Source organism: Agelaius tricolor, unplaced genomic scaffold (assembly GCF_023055355.1).
Source record: "Agelaius tricolor isolate 1412-34295 unplaced genomic scaffold, bAgeTri1.0.p SCAF_29, whole genome shotgun sequence".
In the NCBI taxonomy this organism is placed as follows: domain Eukaryota; kingdom Metazoa; phylum Chordata; class Aves; order Passeriformes; family Icteridae; genus Agelaius; species Agelaius tricolor.
Window position 1 is genome coordinate 3,059,779 of NW_027269289.1, and position 27,568 is coordinate 3,087,346.

At 52.5% G+C, this 27,568-nt stretch overlaps 2 protein-coding genes across 6 annotated transcripts in view; one reads left to right on the forward strand and one right to left on the reverse strand.

The window, feature by feature from the left end:
• Window positions 1–6,459, forward strand: part of PKNOX2 (PBX/knotted 1 homeobox 2) — a 109,730-nt gene extending 103,271 nt beyond the window's left edge. For all 4 annotated transcript variants that reach the window (XM_071449628.1, XM_071449626.1, XM_071449629.1 and 1 more), the window contains 4 exons: window positions 795–914; window positions 2,634–2,710; window positions 3,929–4,107; window positions 4,909–6,459. In XM_071449628.1, coding sequence (XP_071305729.1) covers window positions 795–914; window positions 2,634–2,710; window positions 3,929–4,107; window positions 4,909–5,156 — 624 coding nt within the window. In that variant the 3' untranslated portion in view covers window positions 5,157–6,459. The remainder of the gene's footprint in view (window positions 1–794; window positions 915–2,633; window positions 2,711–3,928; window positions 4,108–4,908) is intronic.
• Window positions 6,460–7,501: 1,042 nt separating this feature from the next.
• On the reverse strand, window positions 7,502–24,650 carry FEZ1 (fasciculation and elongation protein zeta 1). 2 transcript variants are annotated; one of them, XM_071449632.1, is made up of 10 exons: window positions 24,495–24,650; window positions 18,761–19,087; window positions 15,570–15,666; window positions 14,582–14,683; window positions 13,073–13,289; window positions 11,171–11,442; window positions 10,560–10,640; window positions 10,094–10,169; window positions 9,563–9,628; window positions 7,502–7,664 (listed from the first exon to the last, which is right to left on the reverse strand). In XM_071449632.1, exons 2-10 carry the CDS (start codon window positions 19,033–19,035, stop codon window positions 7,648–7,650), a joined length of 1,203 nt encoding a protein of 400 aa, XP_071305733.1. In that variant the 5' UTR covers window positions 19,036–19,087; window positions 24,495–24,650; the 3' UTR covers window positions 7,502–7,647. The 2 variants fall into 2 exon arrangements, with proteins under 2 accessions (XP_071305733.1, XP_071305732.1); XM_071449631.1 differs by having other exon boundaries at window positions 18,761–19,078; window positions 24,495–24,592.
• Window positions 24,651–27,568: the final 2,918 nt, after the last annotated feature.

The window sequence follows — 27,568 nt, forward strand, 5'->3', positions numbered from 1 at the left end:
TCTCTCCATTGCAGGTTTAAATCTTGCAGCAAAACCCTCTGTGGTGGGAAAAACATGTGCACAGGGAATATTGGGGCAGGGAGAGAGCTTGGACAAGCACCTTTGGATGCTCTTCCTGTGCCACTGGCATGATTTATTCAGCTGCAGCCCAGGGGAATCACAGGGACCTGCTGGCCTGATGTTTAATTCATCCAGGAGAAGTGTTTTGATGAAGACTTGGGGAAAAAAAAATCCCTTTTTAACTCAAGTGCTTAGATTTCAGTTTGGTTCCTGAATCCTCATTAAAACTCCTCTTGCAGCAAGATGCTTCTTTTTCATTTCTGGGGGGCAAAAAAGCAAATTTTGGCTCAATGGGCATGTCTCTCCTTGTGGTGGAAATCAGCTGGGTGAGGAATATGGGTTTGCAAGGGCTTGGTGATTGGCAGGGGTTTTTTTAGCTTTCATTTGAGAAAATATCTTTTTATGAGGTTTGGGGGATTTTTAATATTTTTTTTTCAGGTAAAAGTGTTTTCCTCCTAAAGCACACATTGAAATTGGCCATGGTGTCATCACTACACTCCCCAACAGTGCCATTACCCCTTGCAAAGCATTGACAAAAAAAAATTGAGATAAAAAATACAGATCCTGGGAGAAAATCTGCATTTATGCAGATTTGGTGGAGCAGGAAATGGTGTTTGGACGCTCCTATAAGTGCCAGGTTTTTTTCACTCATCCCACTCCCATTTTGCTCATTTTTTTGGGTTGCCCATCACCATGTTCAAGCAATTCTGTCCCCATTCCTTTTGCCCTGACAGGTGAACCTGGATCTCACCTCCCTCCTTGATGGTGAGGACAAGAAGTCCAAGAACAAGCGGGGGGTCCTGCCCAAACACGCCACCAACATCATGCGCTCATGGCTCTTCCAGCATCTCATGGTGAGCACCTCAGCCACCAAAACACCCTGAAAGATGAGGAAAAAAGGACTAAAAGTCCAGAAATTCTCAAATCCAGGTGGTGGTTTGTCTGAATTTGTGTTTGCAGGTGCAAAGTGGTTTGTATTTTGGGAGTATTTTGGGAATTACCATTGTCACTGCAGGTAGGAAAAAAATATTCTCTTAAGGCAGGAAGAAGCACACAAATCTAGATGGGGACTCCTGGGACTTTTTGAAGATGGATAATTGAGCGTTTTTTTGCATTAACAGCTCCAAAATATCCTTTTCTAGCAAGCTGGAATGTGAGAGCTGCTCACAGGTAGGGTTGTAGCACATCAGCCGCCAGACAAAACACAGAATTGCAAAGTCACCCTGATTTGGGGCATTGGAGATGGAAGATGGAGGGAGCTTAGATGCAAACTGGATATTTTTGTGCATGAAGAGTTCTCTCTCATCAGCAGGGCTGGGAGAAGGGCAAAAAGCCAAAAAGCCCATATTTTTTCCTGCATAATTCAGCCAAGAAATCACTTGGAAACTGGTAGCAAAGGCTGGCTCTCCAGGCAGACAGAGTGCTGGGAGATCCCCAAGGCACCAGTAATGCAGAAGGTAACAGCTCCAAGAAGCAACTTGTGGAAAAATCAGCCAGGACATGAAGCAGCAGCAGAACTTCCCAGCCTTTTTTTTTTTTTTGATGGAAAATTCTGGATTTATTGCAATGAGGACAAGAGAGTTGCTGTGATGTGCATCTCCCATATTTCTGGAGGGTACAACTGCAGGTTTGTGGGCTCAAAAAGGATTTTAAAGACCTGAAACTGCAAAGCAATTTTCTGCCAAGTGCTAGGAGAAACCCATAGTTTAAGATTTCCAAAAGGGAATTGAAAATCTGCAAAAAATTCTTCTGCTGGATGGTTGGATCTTTGCTCACAACCCGGTCCTTGTTGTCAGAAGAAATTTGGGCTTCCCCGTGAGATTTCTCCATCTGCTGTCAGAGATGATGTGGTTTTTAACCAAAAATTCTCATCATTTTACTGGAGGTTTTGGAGCACCAGCAGGAGAAAAGAATGCTGGAAATAATACACCAAAACCAGGATATTTCTGCCCCCAAAATTGCCATTTTTAACCACTGAGGCCCCAGTGGGAAGTGAATCTTTGGTGTGCATTGACTTTGGGTGGTGTTGTCAAGGAAATCACAGTTTTGGGGCTAACAGCTGAAAAACAAGTTGTGGTAATTGTCACTGGCTTGGGGCTCCAAAACATGGCTTTGATAATAATTTCATTTCTGGGGCTGGAAAAGAGCACTTTAGCACAGTTGGAAGGAGGTTGCTCAAACTTTCAGTGCTGGTGGTTCAGTGCAGATGTTTCAGGGTGTTTCATTGATGCCTCTGACAATAAAGCAGCAAAAAGAGCAAAAAGCTGCTTTTGAAGCACAAATCTCATGTTTACCAACAACCATCACTGGAAAATTCCTAGAGTTAAAAAAACCCCAAGAACATTTTCCTTCAAGGAAAGCATTTGATGGAAAGCCTTGGCAAAACCCTAAGTGCCCTAAGCCCTAAGGAAATCTTGATGCTCTTGGATGCCACCCTTCAAATTCATTCAGCAAATGCAAGAGGTCACCAAATTTGGGGGGTGGGGAGAGCAGGTTTTCATTATTTTTCACTCAGGGATGACATCTTGCATTCAGGGATGCAATCTTGCTACCCCATCTCTCTTTTTTTCCAGCACCCCTACCCCACAGAGGATGAGAAGAGGCAAATTGCTGCCCAAACCAACCTGACCCTCTTGCAAGTCAACAACTGGTGAGCAGATACTGGTGGCCCACTCAGTCATTTTGCTGGCTTTAGGACCTTTTCCACCCTGTTTTGGTGCTGTATGATGCTTTTTTGTGGAGTAACTTGGGTGGTTAAGGCTGATTCTTGGGGTGTCCTGCACGGGGCCAGGAGCTGGACTCAGTGATCCTGGTGAGTCCTTCCAATTCAGCCTATTCTGTGATTTTGTGACTCTGGGATTTCTGGGAGATGACCTCAGTGGTGTTTAGTGTCAGCAAGGTTTGCAAGGTCTCAGTGCCCTCTCCTGGCAAATCCAATGTGCAGCATTCTCCCAACTCAGCAGGAAAAATTAATGCAGAACTATAATGTGACTGTCTCAGTTTGGAAAGCCAGGTGGCTGCCAAGGAAGGCAGGAGCCTCCCCTGAAATGGAGAATGTGAACCCTCCCCACCCCTCTGAATTGCTATAAAATTTAAATTAAGGGGTTCTCAGGCAAAAAATATGGAAGCAGGAAATAACAGTTCTTTAATAGAGAAGAAAATAAAAGGATAAAATAAACAATGCAGTGAACTAAACCAACAGTGCCAGAGTCAGAACCCAGCCTGACACCCTGTGGGTCAGGGTGCTGGCAGCAGAACCATTGGAATTGTGGCTCAGCCCTCCTGCAGTGCCAGGGCTGGTTCTGCTGGAGCAGGGATCCTGGAGAAAGGTGCAGTCTCTGCCTCTGAAGATCCAGGGCAAGAGGCAGCTGCTGCTCCTCTGGGAATCCAGTGCAGAAGCCGTGCTGGTGTTCCAGAATCTCCAGATTATATCCAGGTAGGAATGCTTGGCTGGTGTTCCAGAATCTCCAGATTATATCCAGGCAGGAATGCTTGGCTCCTCCCTCTGGGCTCACATCCCCCAATGGGATGCTGTAGTTCTTATCAGCCATGCAGGGACATTCAATAGCTGTTATCAGCAGGTAGGGGGAGGAGTGATTGTGGAAGAGATAAGGCAAACTGCCCACTTGACAAAAGATAATCTGCCATAGAGATGGGAATAGAATACATCTTGCCTTGCAATCTGGGACAGTGGCACAGGCAAATAAACAAACCCCCAGCTTTTTGAACCATGAAGCTGCTTTCCTAAAGTGTTGTTGTTATTATTATTATTATGTTGCCACCCATTTATTTGCCATAGCGTTGCTTTGACTCGGTGTTGGTGTAACGGCTCTCACTCACTGCACTGCTCTCTCTTTCCCATGGGAAGGTTCATAAATGCCCGGCGGCGCATCCTGCAGCCCATGCTGGACGCCAGCAACCCGGACCCAGCCCCCAAAGCCAAGAAAATCAAATCCCAGCACCGGCCCACGCAGCGGTTCTGGCCCAACTCCATCGCTGCCGGCGTCCTGCAGCAGCAGGGGGGCAATGCAGGGACAAACCCTGACGGTAAGGACAAGCCCCAGTGGCCCCTGCTCTTCTAGGCCATGCATTAATTATGGCCTTAATTGATCATTTCTAGAGGCCTTTATTGAGCTGTGGGGAAAGACAAGAGGTGGTCCTTGCGAGAAGGTCCTTCCAGTTGGCCACCAGGATGATGATCACCCATTGTGGGGCATGGCCTGGGTCATCTCCTGAGGAGCTGGGGAAGGGAGGGAGGGAGGGGAGATGTGGAAAGGTGGAGATGAGAAGACAGATTGAGACAAAATAGGAAGAGAGAAGATGAAGAGAAAATAGATGAAAATGAAGAGGAGAATAGAGAAGGTGATGACAATGAAAAGAGATAACGAATGAAGAACAGATGAGGACAATGAAGAGAGAAGATGAAGAGAAAATAGATGATGAAAATGAAGAGAAGAATAGAGAAGATGAAGATGATGAAGAGAGACAATGAACAAACAATAGATGAGGAAAATGAAAGGAGAAGATGAAGAGAAGGTGAAGAGAGCAGAAATGAACACACGCAGGACGAGATGAAGAGAAGGAAAGGTAGGACTTGAGAGAAGATGGAGAGAAGATCTGCCCAACCAATTTGGGCATCTACTTGCTCAGAACTAAGGATTCTTGATATTTAATGATGCATTAGCTTAAAAAAATTAAGGATTGGACCTTAGGGAGTGACTGGGGTAGGTGGGACACCCTATGGTGAAGCTCTCCAAGCTTTTCACTTGAGTTATTCTTGGTTTATGCACTTCTTTTGTCCTTTCTGTGTTAGCTGGGGAGTCCTTATTTCTGTGCTTTTAATTCCAGGCTCGCTCAGCATGGACAACCTCCAGCCCCTCTCATCAGCCACTGCCACCATGGCCATGCAGCAGGCGATGCTGGCAGCCCATGACGACTCCCTGGATGGCACCGAGGAAGAGGAGGAGGATGAGGAGGATGAGGACGAGATGGAGGAGGAGGAGGAAGAGGAGGAAGAGCTGGAGGAAGAGCCTGGTGGCCTCCCAGCGGCACCTGGTGCTGACCTTGGTTTGGACCACAGTGACTCACTGGAATAGCTCCTCCTGCACCCTCCCAAATCATTGACAGCACCAGATACAAAATTCCCCCCGAAATGCAAAAAAAAATAAAGGCAAGAAGAAGAAATTAGTGAGCAAAAAGCAAACTGGCAGTGCTGGCAGAGGCCCTGGCTGCCCCAGGAGCACAGGGACCACCATGGCAGCGCCCAGGAGTGGACACACGTTTACAAGGCACATATTGTGGCCAGATGAATCTTTTCTTTCAGGTTTTGTTTTTCTTTTTCCCTTCATTTTTTGGTAAGCAAAAGCATTTTTAGGGAAAGTTGTTTTCCCCACGTGACGCTCGGATGCTGGTGGGCAGTGGTGGGTGGGCCACTGCATCCATCCCTTGGATTTCTTGGTGCAAAGAAAAGCCAAACCAACCCTAGGACTTGATGCTTTTTGGATTTTTCCCTCAGAAAGGTCATTCACAGGCATAAATACTGGCATGGAGGGGGAAGAAAAATAATCAGCGAGTGCAAATTCTGCTATATCCAAGGAGGGTTTGGTGCTCGACTCATGGGATTGCCCAAACCTCCCAACTTTGGCCCCAGTGCTGAGGCTGCTTGGTGACTCTGGACACAACTTTCTGGAAAAGGGAGGAAATTCCTCCAAATCCTTTAATTTATGTGCTAAAACCTCTGCTGAATCTGGAAAAAATCCAACTCACCCCATTCTCATCCTTAAGGGCCGAGATTGGAGGCAGAGTTGGGGCAAAGGCTGCCGGAAGTAAAACTTTTCCAAAGGCATTTTGGCACAGAGTTAGTTAAAAATGGGGGGAAATTGGTTTAAAAAAACTTGAGATTTCACCCAAAATTGAATGGCGATGGGCAAGACTCGCCTGGGTGGAAGGAAACTAAGTATTGTTGCTTAAAAGATGATTTCTCCCTGGTATTGTCCCTCCACATGGCAAAATGGTGGAGCTTTAGCCCCATGGGGGAGGGCAACTGCCAAAAACCCTGTATTTTGGGTTTTTTTGATTTTAAATGCTAGCAAAAGGGTGGATTCGCCTTAAAATGTGGCATGGGAGGAAATGCAAAAGCAAACCAGGGCAAAAATAAAGGAATTGTTTTCTGCAGGTTCCTGCTCTAAATGTGAGATTCTAGGAGAAGGATCATTTTCTTGGAGGCTTTTTGCCCATATTGTCCTTTTTTTTCCCTGGCTCTTGAAGAGTTGACAAAAGCAGCTGAACAAGAGCTGGGATAAAAAACACAAGTGATGCAATGGGCAGAAATGCCTATTTTTGGATACTGATCTGGCGTGAATGTAATCTGTAATTTCATAAAGGATTCATTGTAATTTAGTATTAATTCCTGGCCATTTATTATAAAGTGCTACAAGATGAGGGGTCGCACCTGTATTTTCTTGGCAGCTTCTTCCTTTGAGTGGAGAAGACCCAAAATGCAGGAATAACCCCCCAAAGTGGGCAAAACTCCCCTCATAAAACTAATTTACCCCCAAAAAGGGTGGATGGATCCAAATTGGTAATTGAGTGATGTGGACAAAATTAGATTTATACTTCCAAAACTGATGGTCCACCAAAAATGAAAATTTCCCCCCTCGAGCTCCAATGAGGTTTTGCCCACTAATGAATGATGCACACCCCAAAATGAGCTGTTCTCTCCAAAAATGAGTGATTCTCCCCCAGAACCTCCCCCAAAGACAACCCCAAAATGAGTGATGGTTTCCAAAAATGAGAGATGCTCCTCAGAATCAAATGGTGACCCAAAAGGGTCTAATTTCTCCCTGAAATGAGTGATTTTCCCCCAAAATGGGTGCTCACCCCAAAAGGAATTGTAGTCTCCAAAAATTCTCCCCAAAATGAGTGACATGCCCCCAAAGAATGCTGTCCCAAACTGGTCCTTCTGGAAATGAGTAACTTCTCTCAAAATGACTGAATTTGCCCCAAAATGGACAACACTCTCCAAAAATGAGCAACAACCCCCAAATTAGGCACTCTTCCCCAGAATGAGTGACAAACCCCAAAACAGAGCAATTCTCCCCTAAACAATGGAAACCCCCCTGTCCCTTAATGAGCCATTCCTTAATAATGGGTTGATTTTCTGGGTGATGTTTGCACAATTTTTAGCAGAAAATGGGGTCACAGAAAAGTGAAAAAATGTGAAAAATCCCCAAGAATGGAATTTAATCTGAATTTTGCCCCTCCGATGGTGGCAGCTGCAGCCAGCAGCTCGTTTGCCAGAAGTTTGTGTTTTTTAGAGATCCCAAAATATTCATGAGCTAAATCTATGTTGGGATTCTTTTGCTTAAAAACATCATTTTCCTATCAAAAAGTTGCAAAGCACCGCCAGGAGCAAGGGGAGACACAGACACTGGACACCAGCTGCCTAATTAATGGAAGGAATTCTTTATTCCCAGCTGTGCAAAGGGGGAAGTGCAGGGTGGGGCAGCCACGGGGGCGTTGTCCCTTTTTCCTGGGGTTTGGCCCCGTTTGGAGGCGCCGGGGTGGGAGTGTGGGGGCAGCACCGCGTCAGGTCGGGCAGAGCACTGCAGAGAGAGAGAGAGAGAGAGAGAGAGAGAGAGAGAGAGAGGGGTCTGGGGCACTGCAGGGGCACCGAGGGTGCAGAGAGGCAGCAGAGAGCACAGGGATGCACAGGGATGCAGGAGAATGCACAGGGATGCAGGAGGATGCATTGGAATGCAGGAGGATGCACAGGGATGCACAAGGAGGCATTGGAATGCAGGAGGATGCACAGGGATGCACAAGGAGGCATTGGAATGCAGGAGGATGCACAGGGATGCAGGAGGATGCACTGAAATGCATGAGCAAGCACAGGGATGCACAGGGGGGTGGGGGGAAGCATGGAGGTGCATTGGAATGCAGGAGGATGCACAGGGATGCACAAGGATGCAGGAGGATGCATTGGAATGCAGGAGGATGCACAGGGATGCACAAGGATGCAGGAGGATGCATTGGAATGCAGGAGGATGCACAGGGATGCACAGGAATGCAGGAGGGTGGACAGGGATGCAGGAGGATGCAGGATGATGCACTGGAATGCATGAGCAAGCACAGGGATGCACAAGGATGCAGGATGATGCATTGGAATAAAGGAAGATGCACAAGGATGCACAGGGGGGTGGGGGGAAGCATGGAGGGGCATTGGAATGCAGGAGGATGCACAGGGATGCACAAGGATGCAGGAGGATGCATTGGAATCCAGGAGGATGCATTAGAATGCAGGAGGATGCACAGGGATGCAGGAGGATGCACAGAGATACGTGAGAAGGTGCTATGATCCATGAGCAAGCACAAGGATGCACAAAGATGCAGGAGAATGCACAAATGTGCATGGGGATGCATTGGAGTGCATGCAGATGCACAAGGATGCAGGAGGATGCATTGGAATGCACGAAGGTGCACTGGAATGCAGGAGAATGCTCTGTGATCCATGAGCATGCACAGGGATGCAGGAGGGTGCAATGGAATGCAGGAGGATGCAGGAGGATGCAGAAGAATGCACAATGCAATGCTGCACAAAGGTGCACAGTGACACACAGGGCTGCACTGGGCTGCACCTGCATGGACTGGGGTGGCCAGGGGTTGCACAAGGACAGAGGAGTGAGCACAGGGACAGCCAGGAGGGCACAGGGACAGAGGAGTGAGCACAGGGACAGCCAGGAGGGCAAGGACACACACAGGGACAGCCAGGAGGGCACAAGGACAGAGGAGTGAGCCCCATGTGCACAAGGGTTCAGGAGCAGAAAGGCTGCACGAGTGTGAATGAGGCATTTGGGCACACGAGGATGCAGAGATGCTGCAGGAGGCTGCAGATGGGATGCAGGAGGAACAGGAAAGGGATGCACACACAGAGCAGTGCACAGGAGGAGATGAAGGACACATGAGGACTCAGGAGGATGCACAAGAGATGGACAAGAAGGGTGTGGGAGATGCACAGGGGTGCACAAGGATGCCCAGGAGATCCCAGATGGATGGGGATGCCCAAGGGAGGCAGAGGAGGGTGCCTGATGGGGTGGGGGGGTGAGGGAGGGTGCACAGAGGGTGATGAGGCTGTGTGGATGAAGCAGATGGGCCCCAGGATGGGGCAGGAAGCTGCACAGGCACCTCAGAGACAGAGACAGCTGTCTGAGGACAGAGAGCTGCACAAAGAATGCCTGAGGGATGTGTGCAGGGTGCAGCAGAGATGCAGGAGGGATGCAGGAGGAATGGCACAGGATTTATCTGGGATTCTCCAAGGATGCACAGGGGATGCAAAGGGGATGAATGAGGTTGCAAGAGGGATGGGCAAGGGATGCACAAAGGATGCAGGGGAGAGGCAGGAGGGTGCAGAAGGGATCTGGGCTGGGGGCACAGAGCTGCAGAGGAGCCGAGTGAAGGAGGCACGGGGGTGCCTGGGGCAGGCAGGGCAGGGGGGAGCAGGTACCTTTGAGGATGTAATCCGTGAGCAGAGTGGGCACCTTCTCATTCCCCTCCTTCATGGCAAACAGGACTGTGAGGGAGAACAAGGCTGGGAGCCTGGCTCTGCTGCCCCCAAATGCCCCTTTTCCCCCCCAAACCAGCCCCACAGTTGCCATACAATTTCCCCATACAATTTATGGGGCAGCAGGCCTGGGAACACCCACACAAACAGGACCAATTTCCATCCCCATTAGCCAACCTGTGGCAGTGCAGAATGGGTGATTTACCCCAAACCAACCTGGTATAAGGAGAATAAACTGGGGGGAGGTGCTGGCTGCCAACCAGCTGTGCTGCAGTGATGCAAGCAGGGATTTTCCCCACCAGGTGGGTTTATTGCAATGATGATGCAACCTGGGTGGTAGCACCTTAAACTGCCCATGCTGCAAGGATGCAAAAAATCCCCCAAACTGCAGCCACTGAAGCAAAGCAAAAGGTGCCTTTGTGTCCCCAAAACCTGTGATGGTGACCCAAAGCAGCAGCTTGAATGAATACTCACTGTTGGTGAGCATCTGCAGGTCCTCAACGGAGGGTGGTGAGCCTTTCTTCTCATAGGGAATCACCGTGTTCAGGTACTGCAAAAACAAAAGCCACCCCAAAAAACCACCCAGATGGCACAAAGCTGCCTGGGTTTTGCATTGTCTTGAGACAAATGTGCACAAAAATAGAGTATTTCTGCAAAATTCCTGCAATTGCATTTAATTTGCAGGTATTTTGGGGAGTGCTGAACTAACTGGGTTCTGCTGCAAACTCCACCCAAATCCATCCCTCCTCAGGAGGACTTTTTGGGGTGAAAACAGGTAATTTTTTTCAAGAGGGGTTACCAGGGTGTAGGGGATGGAGCAGGGTTGTAAAATGAAGAAAGATTTTAACAGGGGGTTGGGGGATGCAGGGGAATGGGGAGAGCAGGGAGGAGGAGTGAAAGCAAACAGATTTGGGCAATTTTGGGGGGTCAAAAAGGGCACCTGCTTCTCGTTGGTGGTAGGGCCAAAGGTCTGGCGCAGGCCGGAGTGCAGGATGCTGGAGATGCCCTCCATGCTGAAGCGCTGGGGGGACAAGCAGGTGTCACCTGTCACCTCCCAGGGCAGCAACGTCACTTGTGGCACCTCCCCTGCCACCAGCATCCCCCACAACCCCCTGCCTCCCACACCCACACCCTGCCCAGATCCCAGCACCCTGCTCCATAGCCCCATCCCAAAATATCCCTTTGTGTCCCTGCTCCAAGCGCCCCTGTCCCTATCCTGTGTCCTTCCCATGCCCTGTCCCATGCCCCTCTGCCCCATCCTGTCGCTATTCCCATGCCATGCCATGCCATGCCATTGTCCCATCCCATCCCATGGATCTCATTATCCCATCCCGTTATCCCAACCTATCCCATCCTATCCATTGCCTTGACCCATGTCCCTCTGCCCCACCCTGTCGCTATTCCCATCCCATCCCGTTATCCCATCCCCTTCCATCCCATCCCATTATCCCATCCCATCCCACCCCATCCCATCCATCCCTCATGCCCTTGCCCCCCCTTGCCCCCAGCTCCCCCCTGACCCCCGTGTCGCTCCCTCCTGTCCGTGCCCACCTTTCGGGGCATGTTCCCGCCGCGCTCTGAGCGCGCCCCTTGCAGGCTCAGCCCCTTGTCCCTGCGGCGGCGCCGGGCGGCCTCTCGCTGCTCCCGCTGCTCGCCCTGCACGGCCAGCAGCGCCCCGATGAACGCCGTCTTCACCTCCTTCTCGAAGGCCAGCTCGTCCCGCCGCGCCAGCTGCGCCACCAGCTCCGCCGAGAGCGCCCGGCTCGCAGCCTCCGCCCGGCCCGCGGCCGCCAGCAGCTCCCGCGCCGACAGCCGCCCCAGCCCTGCCCGGCACAGAGCCCTGGTGTCCCGGGACATCCCAACATCCACCCCAGCCCTGCCCGGTACAGACCCCTGGTGTCCCGGGATACCCTGAACATCCACCCCAGCCCTGCCCGGCACAGACCCCTGGTGTCCCGGGATATCCTGAACATCCACCCCAGCCCTGCCTGGGTACAGACCCCTGGTGTCCCGGGATATCCCAACAGCCGCCCCAGCCCTGCCTGGCACAGAGCCCTGGTGTCCCGGGGTATCCTGAACAGCCGCCCCAGCCCTGCTGACCCAGGATACCCTGAACAGCTGCCCCAGCCCTGCCCAGGCACAGACCAGCTGCTGACCCAGGATACCCTGAACATCCACCCCAGCCCTGCCCGGCACAGAGCCCTGGTGTCCCGGGGCATCCCCAACAGGGGCTGGACGGACTCACAGCCTGTCTCGTTCCACCTCCCACGGACACCTTCCACTAGCCCAGGGTGCTCCAAGCCCCAGTGTCCAACCTGGCCCTGGACGCTCCCAGGGTTGGGGCAGCCCAGCTGCTCTGCAAACCTTGTGCCAGGGTCTCACTGCCCTCACAGGGAAGTTTCTTCCCAATATCCCATCCATCCCTGCCCTCTGGCAGTGGGAGCCATTCCCTGTGTCCTGTCCCTCCATCCCTTGTCCCCAGTCCCTCTCCAGCTCCCCTGGAGCCCCTTCAGGCCCTGGAAGGGCTCTGAGCTCTCTCCAGAGCCTTCTCTTCTCCCAGTCTGTCACCCCAGCAGAGGAGCTGCAGCCTTTGGGCCATCTCCATGGCCTCCTCTGGACTTGCTGCAGGCAGTGCCATGCATGGGGAAAGGAGGAAATGCCTGGTGCAGTCAGGGACACCCCAGTGCAGTCAGTGAAACACAACACTGCAGCCATTAAAATGCATCTCGTGCTCAGCGAGATGGGCTCTGCATTTTCTGAGACAGCAAGAGATAAACCCATTGTGCAATTACTGATATGCTCAGAGCCATAAACGATGTGCCCAGAGCAATTAAGGGACTTCTGGCACCATTAGTGACATGCAAGGTGCAGTCAGTCATACTCACAGTGCAATTAGTGACAGGCAGGGTGTGATTAGTGACATGTACGGTGCAATTAGTGACATGTATGGTGCAATTATTGACACGTATGGTGCAATTATTGACACGTATGGTGCAATTATTGACACGTATGGTGCAATTATTGACACGAATGGTGCAATTATTGACATGCATCGTGCAACTGGTGACATGTACAGTGTGATTATGGACATGCATGGTGCAATTAGTGACATGCACGGTGCAATTAGTGACATGGTGTGATTGGTAACCTGCACAGTGAGTTAAGAGCAGAGCAATGAGTGAAGTGCCTGGGCCTGTTGGTGACAGAGCCCACGCCAGCAGTGACAATTCTCACGTGCATGGAACGCCCCATGCAGAACACAAAGGCTCCCGGTGAACCCCACGTGCCTTTCCACACCAAAAGCCACATCCCTGTGCTCTTCACAGTTTTTGCCAAGAGCCCTTCCGGCCAAGTCCCAGAGCAAGCCAGCACTGAGGCCTGCAGAGACTCAGTTGTCCAATTTGGTTGGAATTGTCCCCAAAAAGTGACTGGCCTGGGCTTTGCTGGCCGTACCTTCGTGGGAGCAGTTGTTGTTGAAGGCAGGGGAGAAAGCATGCAGCTCCCGCAGCAGGATGGGCTCCGTGCCCCCACCGCCACCTTTGCCTTCAGCATCAGCCTTGGTTTCTTCCTCCTCATCCTCCTCCTCCTCCTCCTCCTCTTCCTCTTCACCCTCGGGGTCAGCCTCAGGGTCAGGTGAACTCTGCATGAGCTCCTCCAGCTCCTCGATGACCTGTGGGGCATCAGCAACCTCCATGTGCCCCTGCATCCTTCCTGCACCTTGCACCCCTCACATCCTGCACCCACACCTGCAACTGTCCTGCACCTTGCACCCCTCACATCCTGCACCCACACCTGCATCCTTCCTGCACCTTGCACCCCTCACATCCTGCACCCACACCTGCATCCTTCCTGCACCTTGCACCCCTCACATCCTGCACCCACACCTGCATCCTTCCTGCACCTTGCACCCCTCACATCCTGCACCCACACCTGCATCCTTCCTGCACCTTGCACCCCTCACATCCTGCACCCACACCTGCATCCCTCCTGCACCTTGCACCCCTCACATCCTGCACCCACACCTGCATCCTTCCTGCACCTTGCACCCCTCACATCCTGCACCCACACCTGCATCCTTCCTGCACCTTGCACCCCTCACATCCTGCACCCACACCTGCATCCCTCCTGCACCTTGCACCCCTCACATCCTGCACCCACACCTGCATCCTTCCTGCACCTGCTCCCTGCACTCCTGTCCTGCACCCCCACCTGCAACAGCTCCCTGCATCCTGCATCCTCCACCTGCTCTCTCCATCCTCCATCCTTATCAGCATTCTGCATCCTCCCCTCTATCCTGCATCTGCATTCTGCTCCCTTCATCCTGCATCAGCACCTGCATTTACCATCTCTACCCTGGGTCCTCTATTTGCATCCTGCTCCTGCATCCCACACTCCCCCCTCCATCCAAATCCCACATTCCATGGACTCTGAGGATCTGCATCCACATCTACATCTGCATCCTGCATCTGGCTGCATCTGCACTCTGCACCCACCTCCTCCTCCTGCATCCTGTAATTGCACCTGCATTCTCTATCCTGCATCCACACCCTGCTGCTGCAGTCAAATTCTGTACCCTGCATCCTGCACCCCACATCTGGCACCTGCATCCTGCACCCCACATCTGCATCCTGAATCTGTACCGTGCATCCTGCACCCCTGATCTGCATCCTGAATCTGTACCCTGCATCCTGCACCCCACCTCTGCCCCCCACACTTCCATCCTTCCCCCCATGCCCCCATTTTGTACAGCAGCACCCACTGCCCACCTTCCCACATGGACCCAAATCCCTCATCACCCCCACTGCCTACATTTCTGCCTACATCCACATTCCAGGTCCTGCATGCCCCACCCCAAGACGTTGGGATTTGCCTTTTCCTTGTGCTTTCAGCTCATGGTCATGGGCTGAGGTGGCCAAGCCTGGCTCTGGGAGGCCATGCAGGGCTCCAGGTGCCCATGGGTACCTGCTCAGCTGTCAGCAGCGGCTCCTCATTGATCCCAGAGTCCTGCTCACTCCTCTCAGTCAGCTCCTCCTCCTCTTCCTCCTCCTCCTCCTTCCCACCGAGCTGCAGGAGACACAGGCTGGGCAGCCTTGGTGGCACCACAGGCCCAGCCTGGTGTGGGCATGGCCCCAGCAGGGACACAGCCACAGCCCTGGCTCAGGGGGACATGGGGGTGCCATGGGGACATCGAACGGGACGTGTTGGATTGAGGGCATTGCATGGAGACGCTGGGTGGGGATGTTGGATGGGGCTTTGGGCAGGGACAATGCCCAGCACTGGAGGGGGAGGTGTGGCAGGAGATGGATGCAGATGTTGAACAGGGAATGCTGGATGGAGATGGGGGAATGGAGCCATGGAGTAGGAAGAAGACAGGGAGAAGTCCAGGTGTGCTGGATGGAGGTGCTGGATGGAGAGTGGGGCTGGACACGCTCAGTGGAGACACAGGGGATGCTGGATGGGGAAATGAGGCCTGGTGGGGCTGAATGGGAAAGGTCTGATGGATGCACAGGGTGGGGACACCAGGTGGGGACATGGCAGAGGGGAACAGCACCAGGGAAAGGATGGATGGAGATGTTGGGTGAGGAGGCATCTTCTTTTTTCCCACCTTTCACCATCTTTTTTCACCCTTTTAGCAGAAAACAACCCAAGGAAGTTATCTTCTCTTCCCCCTTCAGCAACACATCCAAATGGGTTCAATTCCATGGATATTGGGACATTTGTACAACCCCAAAAGCAGCCATTGACAGCACAAACTCACTACAAATGAAAACCCATTTTCTACCCCAAAAACACCCACCCCAACGTGGCATGGGGGCAAACTGGCACAGACCAGGTGCTAAAACAACCCTTTGTGGGTGGTTTGCAGTGCCATGATGGTGACTGGGCCTCAGGGCTGACTGACAGCTGTCAATCACAGCCAGGGGACGCTGTGGGGATGTCACAGCCGTACCTGGGGGTCGGTGCCGTCGAGGGCCTCGGTCCCGGGGAGCTGCCAGGGCCGGGGGGAGCCCCGGGGGGCAAAGCCATCAGTCAGAGCATCCCAGACCCTGCAGGGAGGTGGGTGGTCAGTGCTGATCCCAAAGTGTTACATCGCAGAGACACAGCCCAAAAATGGCACACCAAGATGCTGCAAAACAGCCTGAAATGCAGCCCAGGAACATCCTGAAATGGTACCCAGAAATATCCCAAAATGCAGCCCAGGAACATCCTGAAATGGTGCCCAGAAATATCCCAAAATGCAGCCCAGGAACATCCTGAAATGCTGCCCAGAGATAACACAAAATGCAGCCCAGAAATATCCCGAAATGCAGCCCAGGAACATCCTGAAATGCAGCCCAGAAATATCCCAAAATGCAGCCCAGAAATATCCCAAAATGCAGCCCAGAAATATCCCAAAATGCTGCCCAGAAATATCCCAAAATGCAGCCCAGAAACTTCCTGAAATGACCTCCAAAAATCCCCAAACACCATTGAGATGCCTGAAACATCCCCAAACACCCCAAATGATATCCTAGAAAACCCCAAATGATATCCTGGAAGACCCCAAAGCTTCTCAAAACAGCATCATGAAATCCTGCCCTGAAATACCCCAAAGTACCCAAAAATGCTGCCCCAGCACCTGAGATGCCCCCCTAAATGTCATTTTGAAATGCTGCTATCAAAACACTCCAAAAGGCCACAGCAAAGTCCCAAAATGTCTCTCAATGTCCCCAGATGCCACTCAAAACCATCTCCATGATGCTCTGAAGTGGCACAAAACATTATCTCAAAGCAGCCCCAAAGCCCCAGGACTCTCTGAAAGGCCCCAGAACACCTCAAAATGCTGCCCTGGAACATTCCAAACTGTCCCCAAATGCTTTTCTGAAATATCCCCCAAAAATGCCACCCTGTCATGTTCCAACCACCCAACTCCCTCACTGAAATACCCCAGAGATCCCAAAATGTCACTTTTCAACACCTAGAAATACCCTCAAATGCTTTCCTGAAATAGGGACCAAAAGAGGAGGAAACAGAGAAGGAAAAGAGGGGAAAGAGGGAAAAAAAGGAAAGGGGGAAAAGAGGGGAAAAGAGAAAAAAGGGGTAAAGAAGAAGATGGAAAAAGGGCAAAAAGGGGCAAAGGGGAAGAAGTGGGGGAAGGAAAATTTGGGTAAAAGGGAAGAAATGAAAGAAAAAATGAGAAAGAGGGAAAAGAAGAAAAATGGTGGGTAATGGAGAAAGAGGAACAAAAGGGAAGATTGGGAAAGAGGAGATAATAGGGAATAGGAAAATGAGGAAAAGGGCTGAAAGAGGGAAAAAGGAAAATTCAGGAGAAAAGGGAAATGGGGGAAAGGAGAAAATGTAAGAAAAATGGGAGAATGAAGGGGAAAATGGAGAAAAAGGCAGGGAAAGTAGAGAAAGGGAAGAAATGGAGGAGAAAGACAGAAAAAGGGAAAAAGAGCTGATAAGTGGCAACATTGAGAAAAAGGCCAAAAACGGGGGGAAAGGCACAGAAAGAAATCAGAAATTTTCTCCCCATCTGAAGCAAGCTCCCCCATTTTCCCACCAGAAATGGTGGGTTCAGTCCAATTGGTGCCTGAAAATCACCCCAAAACCATTTGTCCCTTTTCCAGCCCCAAAACTTCTCCTTTTTGGGATTTATTATATTTCCCTTCTCACCAGGGCTGAATTCCCCTTGGAATCACAGATTTCACAAATCAACATACAAAAAACGCAGATGTCAAATCTTAAATACTTATTTTTTAACAAAGCATGGCAAATTAGTCATTATTCCCCCAAATTTGATTTTTTTTTTTCCCTCTGCTCTTAAAGGACCAGCACCCTACAGGGGCAGGCCAAGACCAGCAGCGATTTCTGAGTTAATTATGGCAAGAAATGGTTAAAAACTCTGGAAATGCAGTGCCTGTGAGGCCATGGCACCTCCCCCAGCCTGCACACAGGGCTCATTCAAAGAAGACTGAAAAAAAAAGCCCTGTTTTGCCCAAAGTGACCCAAAAAAGACACAATAAGTGGCACAAAGCGGCGACAGCGCGGCAGCCCCGGCGCGCAGCCAAGCTGCATTTTGCTCTGAAACACCACGAATTTGACCAATTGCAAAAATCACTGCAGCCTCAGTGGGTTTGGGGGAAAAAAATCCAAACACAAACCAACAGATTTGGGGCTTTTTGGGTTGAATGTAACCCCTTTGCTTGGGGAGAATGAGGGTTAGTGATTTTGGAATAATCCCAATTAAAGAGACAAAAAATCCACTAGAAATGTGATAGTGTGAATCATCAGGAGGAAAATGCCAAGGGTTTGCAGGAAAAATGGCATTTTGTAACAAAACAAGGTTTTTAATGTAGGATTTAACACAAAAGGCACAATAATAACTGGGGAGCCTGGGGGGAATTTCACCCTAGGGAATTTGGCCATCCCCTAGCATGGTACAGAGGGGCTCTACTCACACCTTACTCAAGGTTTATGTTCAACCCCTGGGGCTTTCCTTGCACAGACAGAGCTGTGGCCCCCAGCAACGTGGCATGGGACACACTGCTCTTGTTCCTCATGGGCTGCTACTCCAGGGACCTCACACAGCTACTCCAAGGATCCTACACAGCTACTCCAAGGTGCTGTATGATCCACAGCACAGTCCAGGTGCTGATTTGCGTGTGATGGGCTCATAGAAGAGCACAAGGAGGTCCAACAGGCCGTGGGGGGGTGTTACTCATAAGATACTACACCACTACTCTGAAATGCTACACAGTCCTGCTGTGTGCACGCTCTGGGAAAGGGGAGTGTTGAATGACCATGATAATCCTATCCAGCATGCAGGCTCGGGGGTGGCCTATTATAGGATGCTACACAGCTACTTGAAAGATACTACACAGTTACTCAAAAGATACTGTACAGCTACTCAAAAGATACTACACAGTTACTCAAAAGATACTACACAGCTATTCCACGCTGCTGCACGACTGTGCTGTGCTGACAGGGGCCGAGCTGCACGTGGGCTGTACCTTGCAAGGTGGCACGCAAGCCCTTACTCACAGGATACTACATGGAGTATGGCACGGAGCACGGCCGCGCTGCAGTGCTGGGGGGGAGCCCGCCCTGTGGGGGGGTTCAGGGTGGGAAGAGGCCCCGGGAGCAGGGGCCCTTACTCACTCCTCATCCTGCAGGCGCTCCTCCTCCTCCTGCGCCTGCAGCCGGCCCCGCACGGGCGCCAGGCCCTCGGTGGCAGCGTCGTAGTTGCGGAAGCACACGGTGAGCTTCTCGTCAAACTCCTGCACCAGGTCCTCCATGGACTTGAAGCTCATCATCTCGGCGGAGAAGCTCTCCAGCTCGGCCAGCGCGGGGTCCGTGGGGCGCGGCGGGGACCCCCCATCGTCCCCGGGCCCCTCCTCGAACTCCTCCTCCAGGCTGACCAGCGGCGCCTCCATCCCGCAACACCCGCGGCTGCTGCTGCTGCTGCTGCTGCTGCTGCTGCCTTAGCTGCAGGGACAGGGCAGCGTCAGCACCGGGCTACTAACAGCTTACAACAGCCAGCAACCCTTTCCCTCACCAGGCTACTAACAGCTTACAACAGCCAGCAACCTGTTATCTCACCAGGCTACTAACAGCTTACAACAGCCAGCAACCTGTTATCTCACCAGGCTACTAACAGCTTACAACAGCCAGCAACCCGTTATCTCACCAGGCTACTAACAGCTTACAACAGCCAGTAACCCGTTATCTCACCAGGCTACTAACAGCTTACAACAGCCAGTAACCTGTTATCTCACCAGGCTACTAACAGCTTACAACAGCCAGTAACCCGTTCCCTCACCAGGCTACTAACAGCTTACAACAGCCAGCAACCTGTAATCTCACCAGGCTACTAACAGCTTACAACAGCCAGCAACCTGTAATCTCACCAGGCTACTAACAGCTTACAACAGCCAGCAACCCGTTATCTCACCAGGCTACTAACAGCTTACAACAGCCAGCAACCCGTTATCTCACCAGGCTACTAACAGCTTACAACAGCCAGTAACCCGTTATCTCACCAGGCTACTAACAGCTTACAACAGCCAGTAACCTGTTATCTCACCAGGCTACTAACAGCTTACAACAGCCAGTAACCTGTTATCTCACCAGGCTACTAACAGCTTACAACAGCCAGCAACCTGTTATCTCACCAGGCTACTAACAGCTTACAACAGCCAGCAACCCGTTCCCTCACCAGGCTACTAACAGCTTACAACAGCCAGCAACCTGTTATCTCACCAGGCTACTAACAGCTTACAACAGCCAGCAACCTGTTATCTCACCAGGCTACTAACAGCTTACAACAGCCAGTAACCCATTCCCTCACCAGGCTACTAACAGCTTACAACACCCAGCTGCCTGTTCCCTCAGGTTATAACACCCAGCTCCCCATTCCCTCACCAGGCTTCTAACAGGTTACAACACCCAGTTCCCTGTTCCCCTCACTGCTGCTGTGCTCACCCAAACCCTGCTGTCAGGGCTGTTATACAACCAACAGTAACTCTGTAGTATCCTGGTAGTATCCCAACAGGATGCGCTACCTTCAGAAGGAATATTCTGCTATTGTGGCTCCATTCTAGAGGTAATTTACAGGTTGCAATAAAGTGCTCATAGTGGTCCAGGCAGGTTAGTGCTACCCTGACAGTTTGTAAAAAATGTGATACCACTACCCATTGCCCTGAAGTGGGAGTATCTTAGTTGTATCCTTATACTATATTGTCAGATTATCCCTTTTCTGACCCAGAGATGGGGTAACTGAGAAGTGTTTTTAAAACTTTTATTCCATTTTCAGTCTCATGTGAGGGGTGAGACAATACAGACGTTATAATTCACACCATCACAATCAGAAGCCAAATAATTACAATCATTTCCTAATTACAAAACGTTTCTTGGCCTATCAGCTTTTGCCACCTCTCAGTTACCCCATCTGTGACTCAGAAAAGGTTTTCATCTGACACTGTCACTGCTAAGCAAGTGGCCTGAAAGTATCAGCAATGTGCTGCCAGTACCCCAAAAACCTGAGTGCTGCCCTGATGGCATCCCAGAATTACCTTACCACGACCTTTCCTAGTGCCCTTGTAGCATCTGGGAAGTATCCTACAGATAACTGCACTTTACTCCTGAGAGTATCCTACAGATAACTGCACTTTACTCCTGAGAGTATCCTACAGATAACTGCACTTTACTCCTGAGAGCATCCTACAGATAACTGCACTTTACTCCTGAGAGTATCCTACAGATAACTGCACTTTACTCCTCAGAGTATCCTACAGATAACTGCACTTTACTCCTGAGAGCATCCCTCTGCAAACTGACCCATCCTGAGAGTATCCTACAGATAACTGCACTTTACTCCTGTGAGCATCCTGCAGATAACTGCACTTTACTCCTCAGAGAATCCTACAGATAACTGCACTTTACTCCTGAGAGCATCCTGCAGATAACTGCACTTTACTCCTAAGAGCATCCTGCTGCAAACTGACCCATCCTGAGAGCATCCTATTGCAAACTGACCCATCCTAAGAGCATCCTACAGATAACTGCACTTTACTCCTGAGAGCATCCTACAGATAACTGCACTTTACTCCTGAGAGCATCATCCTACTGCAAACTGACCCATCCTGAGACCATCCTATTGCAAACTGACCCATCCTAAGACATCCTACAGATAACTGCACTTTACTCCTGAGAGCATCCTGCTGCCAACTGACCCATCCTGAGAGCATCATCCCACTGCAAACTGACCCCTGTCCTGAGAGCACCTCAGAAGCTCTGTGATAATATCCTGGTGCTATCACAGTAGTAGCAATGTTGTATCCTAGCAATGACCCTGTAGTGTCCCAGTAGTACCTCATCAGCATACTCATTAGCATTAGCAATACATTTACAATTAGCCAAGGGATATTTTGGAGTGTTACCCTGATAATATCTTAGCAACATCCTGGTAGTACCTTTGTGCTACACTGAGAGTATCCTAGTAGCAGCTCAGCATTGTCCTGACGTTGTACTAGCACAGGCAGAAATATCCTGATTCTGTCAGGAGCATCCCAAGAGCACCCTGGTGCCCTGATAGTATCACAGTAGTAGATAAGGAGTGTGCTGTTAGGATCCTAGTAGTAGTGTAATGGGATCCAGCTCTTATCCTCAGTGTGCTGCTGGCACTGTGGTGTTTTCCAGGTATTTTACTGCCCTGTATCTGTGCTGAATGTGTCTTGGGAGGAACCTTGTGTGAGCTGCCCCAGTGGTACCCTCATACGAGTACCTCAGTATCAACTCTGGAAGTATCTTAGTAGCAGCTTGATGGTACCTTAGTGGAGCTTTTACAGCACCCCAGTAGCATCCACGGAGTATCCTGAGAGTAGCTTAGTGCCACTCTGCAAGTGCCTTACTGCTGTCTGCAGAGTAGCCTGTCCACATCCTAGTAAACTCATGGCATCCCAGCAGCCCTGGGAGCACCTCAGCTGAGCCTTGACAGCATTTCACTACTCCCTCAGGAGATTACTGAGAATATCCTCGCAGTAACCCCAGAGCAAGCAATCAGTAACTCAGGAGTAAGGCAGGAGCAGCCCAGTACAGGTGTCAGCACAGCTCACAGCCCAGCCTGGCCATGCTCCCTGGGAGGGCAGCACAAACATCACAGCTTTGGGGAAAACCTGCCCTGAAAGGGTTTTGTGTCCCACCACCCCATGCACGTGTGCCCCACTGGTGCCCTGAGCCCTGCAGCACACGCCCTGCACATGGGCATGCACACCCTGCATGTGTGCACCTGCAGGGGAGCCCAGCCCTGCACACGCCTGCAGCACACACAGACACACGGACACACGGACACACGGACACACGGACAGACAGACAGACAGACAGACAGACACACAGACAGACAGACACACGGACACACAGACACACAGACACACAGACACACGGACACACAGACACACGGACACACAGACACACAGACACACGGACACACAGACACACGGACACAGACACACAGACAGACAGACACGCAGACATGCAGACACACGGACACACAGACACACAGACACACAGACAGACAGACACACGGACAGACAGACACACGGACACACAGACAGACAGACACACGGACACACAGACACACGGACACACAGACACACGGACACACAGACACACAGACACATGGACACATGGACACACAGACACATGGACACAGACACACAGACACACGGACACACGGACACACGGACACACAGACACACAGACACACGGACACACGGACACACAGACACACGGACACACAGACACACAGACACACGACAGGGCCTGGTGCTCCCCATGAACACGCATGCCATGCACAGAGAGATGCAGAGCACACACACAGAGCAGTGCATGTGTGCACAGTGCCTGCAGACAGGTGCATGCGTGCTGCAGTGGTGCCCCTGTGCTGGCCTGCACACGCATTCACCCCCATGTGCCCCAGGGCATGCACACCCTGTCCATGCAAGTCTTTGCACTCAGCATCCCCACATGTCCATGCATGCACACACACACAGTGCACCCCAGTGCATGCCTGCATCCCCTCGCACACACTGTGCACTTGTGCATCCCACACATGCACCAGGGACCCCACAGCAGCCAGCTCCAGGCCCCACACGCACCTGCACACACACCTGCACACAGACCTGCACCACACTGCATGCACACACACCTGCACACACACCTGCACCACACACATCTGCACAGACACAGCCCTGCACGCACATCTGGACATGCTCACATCTGCACACACACATATCTGTGTGCACACACATCTGCACATACACACAGCCTTGCACATGCACATCTGGACACACACATGCACATCCCTTGCACACACATCTGCACTCCCACATCCCTTGCACACACGCGCACACATCTGGACCCGCAGACGCACATCCCTCGCACACACATCTGCACACGCACACCCCTCGCGCACACGCTCAGCCCTTGCACGCACGCACATCCTCGCACACACATCCGCACACGCACATCCCTCCCGCACACATCTGCACACGCACATCCCTTGCCCACACATCTGCACACGCACATCCCTCGCGCACACGCTCAGCCCTTACACGCACATCCTCGCACACTCGCCGAGCGCTGCGCGCACACGCACACAAACGCACGCACACGGACCCGCCCTCGCTGCGCTCGCCGCCCCTCCCTCCGCCGCCCCCCAGGCGCACCCCCCGCGTCCCCAGGACCCCCAGGCCGCCCCCGCAGTGTGCGAGCGCACCCCGCTCCCCCCCGGCCCCGCTCCCCGGCCCTGCCCGCAGCGTCAGCCCGCGGTGCGCCCCCAACCCGGCACCGCCCGCAGCATCCCCGCAACACCCCCGCAACACCCGCACCGCCGTGCGAACCCCGCAAGGACAGCATCGCCCCCTCCTCAAGAACAGCATCGCCCCCCATGCAAGGACAGCATCGCCCCCTCCTCAAGAACAGCATCGCCCCCCATGCAAGGACAGCATCGCGCCCCCCGTAAGGACAGCATCGCCCCCCATGCAAGGACAGCATCGCCCCCCCTGCAAGGACAGCATCGCGCCCCCCGTAAGGACAGCATCGCCCCCCGTGCAAGGACAGCATCGCCCCCCCGTAAGGACAGCATCGCCCCTCGCTCCCCCTGAACCCCGCACCCTTCATCGCCCCCCCAGCCCCGCACCCACCGGCAGCCCCGCATCCCTCGCCGCCCCCCGGGGCCCGCACCCAGCACCCACCTGCAGCCCCCTTGGAGCCCCCCGGCCCCGCACCCCCCCCCCCCCCCCCCAGCCCCTCTCCAGCCCCTTTGGAGCCCCCCCATCCCCGCACCCCCCCCAGCCCCCCTGCCGCCCCCGTGGGCCCCCGGCCCCGCACCCACCTGCAGCCCCGCATCCTCCGCTCCGCGCCGGGGGTGCTGCGCCCGCACTGCGCAGGCGCGGGGGAGGCCAGGTGACGTCACCGCGAAGGGGGATGCGGATGGTGCTCAAGGGAGCCGTGACGTCATCCCTCGTCCCGGGGGGGCTCCGTCCGTTCACCGAGCCCCAAAATTCCCTTTGGACCCCCCCCGTCCATCCATCCATTTATACACGCGGGTCTGCGCCGGTCGCTGACACCGAGGGAGAAAGGGAAAAAATCATTGAAACCATGGAAATGACAATGGAAATTTATAGAGAGGAAATATAAAAAAAGATTACATAAAGGTCAAGTCATGTATCCGAAGATCTTTTCTTTTCTAAAATAAAACAATTAAAAATTATAAAATAAAAATAAAGGGAATTAGAAAATAAAAATCCTTTTTCCTCTCAAAAAATAAAATAGTAATCACAAGAAATGAGCAGCTTTTAATGATAATTTTATTTCAGTTTTAACTTTTAAAATTTATTATCAATTTGAAAATTGCTTTAGATGAATGTTGTCATGTATGCTGGGGAGTTTTTTTGTGGGTTTTTTTGGGGGGGTGTTTTTTGTTGGGTTTTTTTTGTGTTTTTGTTTGTTTGTTTGTTTGTTTGTTTTGTTTTTTAAGCTGGGTTTAGTTCACAGCCAAGTGGAATATCTGGCCTTAAGCTCAGTTTCCCAGATCTCTGATGCCTGCAGCTGCTGCTCCCTCTCCGTGCTGGTTTTCCGTGCAGCAGGACAGGAGAAAGGTTTCTCCTCTGGCTTCAAGTTATTCATATTAAGGAAAAAAACCTGAAAAGAGTCTGTGGAATGGTTGTTGTTAAGTTTAATGAAATTTTGCCAAGCCCTGGCTGGAGCACCGCGTGCTTTGGCTCAGTGCCGGAGAAATCCTCGAATGCCAGAAAGGTTTGGGCTGGGAAGGACAAGGACCCTAAAGCTCATTTTGTTCTCAGGCTTGGACCAAGTTGCTCCAAGCTCCATCAAACCTGGCCCTGAACACTTCAAGGAATGGAGAAGCTTCTGTGGGATACCTGTGCCAGGCCTGCCCACCCTCACAGGGTGGATTTCTTCCCAAAATCCCATCCCTGTCATTCCCTTGGTCCTGTCCCTCCAGGCCCTTGTCCCAAGTCCCTTGGGTGGTGCATGTCAGGTTAGCCAAAGAGGCAGGAGAATCCTTTTCACACCTGAAAATACAAATTGACAAAATAATGACAATATTCTGCACAGGGGACAAAATAATGACAATATCCTGCTCAGGGGACAAAATAATGACAATATCCTGCTCAGGGGACCAGAGGAAGAAACATGTGGCCAAACAATGAATGACACTGCCCAGCATTTACAGGAATGAAATATTCACATTCCTGACTCAACATGGCAAGGATCAAGGCTGTAGGGTGCATTTTTAGGTAGTGATGATTGGGATCTCTTCTGTTATTTTTCACTTACATTCTCATGTTCATCTCTCCTTATTGGTGAAAGTGGAGTGGTTAAGACTGAAGGGGTTGTAGCTCATTTTGGAGTCTGAAGGGGTTGTAGCTCATTTTGGAGTCTGTGCCCTGTGTCACTGTCTCAAACTCAGCCAATGCTGCAGCTGGGCCTTTGGGAGGATTCTGCCTGCCCAGCTCCTCCCCAGCAGCTGCCTCTCCCTTTGCCCACGGCCTGCCTGGGCACCAGGGAGCTCTGGAGCTTGTCCAGCCCTGGGGGAGCAGCCACAGCTGCACCCCAGTGTCACAGGCACAGCTGGGGTGCACTGCCTGTGCCTCTGCCCCGCTCCCTCTGCTCCAGTGTGGGAAATGGATTGGTAGAAAATCGTGGCTCAAGCTGATAGGCCAAGAAACACTTAGAGTTTTTTGTAATTAGGAGATGGTTGGCTTCTGATTGTGATGGTGTGGATTATAACATCGGTATTGTCTGACCCTTCACATGAGACTGAAAATGGAATAAAAGTTTTTAAAATGCCTCTCAGTTGCCCCATCTCTGGGTCAGAAGAGGGACTAATCCAACACTCGTCCACAGCAGGAAGGGCACAAAGGATCAGCTCCAAGATGGGATGGATACAGCCAAGGGAAGGCGCCAAGGGGGCCGGATGGCTGCAGCCAGCTGGGGAATGTGCCCAGGAGCAGCTCACTGAGACAATGGGGGAATGCTCCCCTGTGTCCCCCCCGTGTCCCTGCTGTGTGTATCCCCCCTGTGTCCCCTCCGTGTGTGTCCCCCTGTGTCCCCTCTGTGTCCACCGGTGTGTATCTCCTCTGTGTCTCCCCCCGTGCCCCCCGCCGTGTCCCCTCTGTGTTCCCCTTGTGTCCCCGCTGTGTCCCCACTGTGTGCACCCCGTGTCCCCGTTGTGTCCCCGCTGTATCCCCGCTATATCCCCCCCATGTCCCCCCCGTGTCCCCCCGGCTCTATTCCCCCCCGGTGTCCCCGTTGTGTCCCCGCCCTCCCGGGGCTCTCCGGCCGCGTCCCCCCGAGCTCCGGGCAGTTCCCACGCTCGCGGCTGCCACCGAGCGGGCAAAGAGCGGAACTGCAGCTCAGTGCCCCGCGGTGCTCCCGCCGGCGGCACCGGCAGCAGCGGCCGAGCCCGGGAACGGCCCGGCGGAGAACCCGGGACACCCTGGCCGAGCACCGGGAACAGCCTGGCCGAGCCCCGGCAATGGCCCGGTGGAGAACCCAGGACACCCTGGCCGAGTACCAGGAACGGCCCGGCGGAGAACCCAGGACACCCTGGCCGAGCCCCGGGAATGGCCCGGCGGAGAACCCAGGACACCCTGGCCCAGCCCCGGGAATGGCCCGGCGGAGAACCCAGGACAACCTGGCCGAGCCCCGGGAATGGCCCGGCGGAGAACCCAGGACACCCTGGCCGAGCCCCGGGAACAGCCTGGCCGAGCCCCGGGAACTCCATGCGGCGGCCGGCCCGGCGGGTGCGGGTCGCGGTGCCGGAGCCGGTGAGCGGAGCGGCCCCCGGCCGGTGCGGGGTGTCCGCGGGGCTGCCCGGGGACAGGCGGGGCTGGGGGAGGCGGACACTCCCCGGGGCTGGCGGTGAGCGCTTCCCCGTCTCGC

Excerpts from the sequence above, each read along its gene's own strand:
- FEZ1 (XM_071449631.1), bottom strand. Across the intron at positions 14,684-15,569 it reads TCGACGGCACCGACCCCCAG|CTCGGTGGGAAGGAGGAGGA; the intron begins GTACGGCTGTGA and ends TGTCTCCTGCAG. Across the intron at positions 10,170-10,559 it reads CTACCACCAACGAGAAGCAG|TACCTGAACACGGTGATTCC; the intron begins GTGCCCTTTTTG and ends TTGTTTTTGCAG.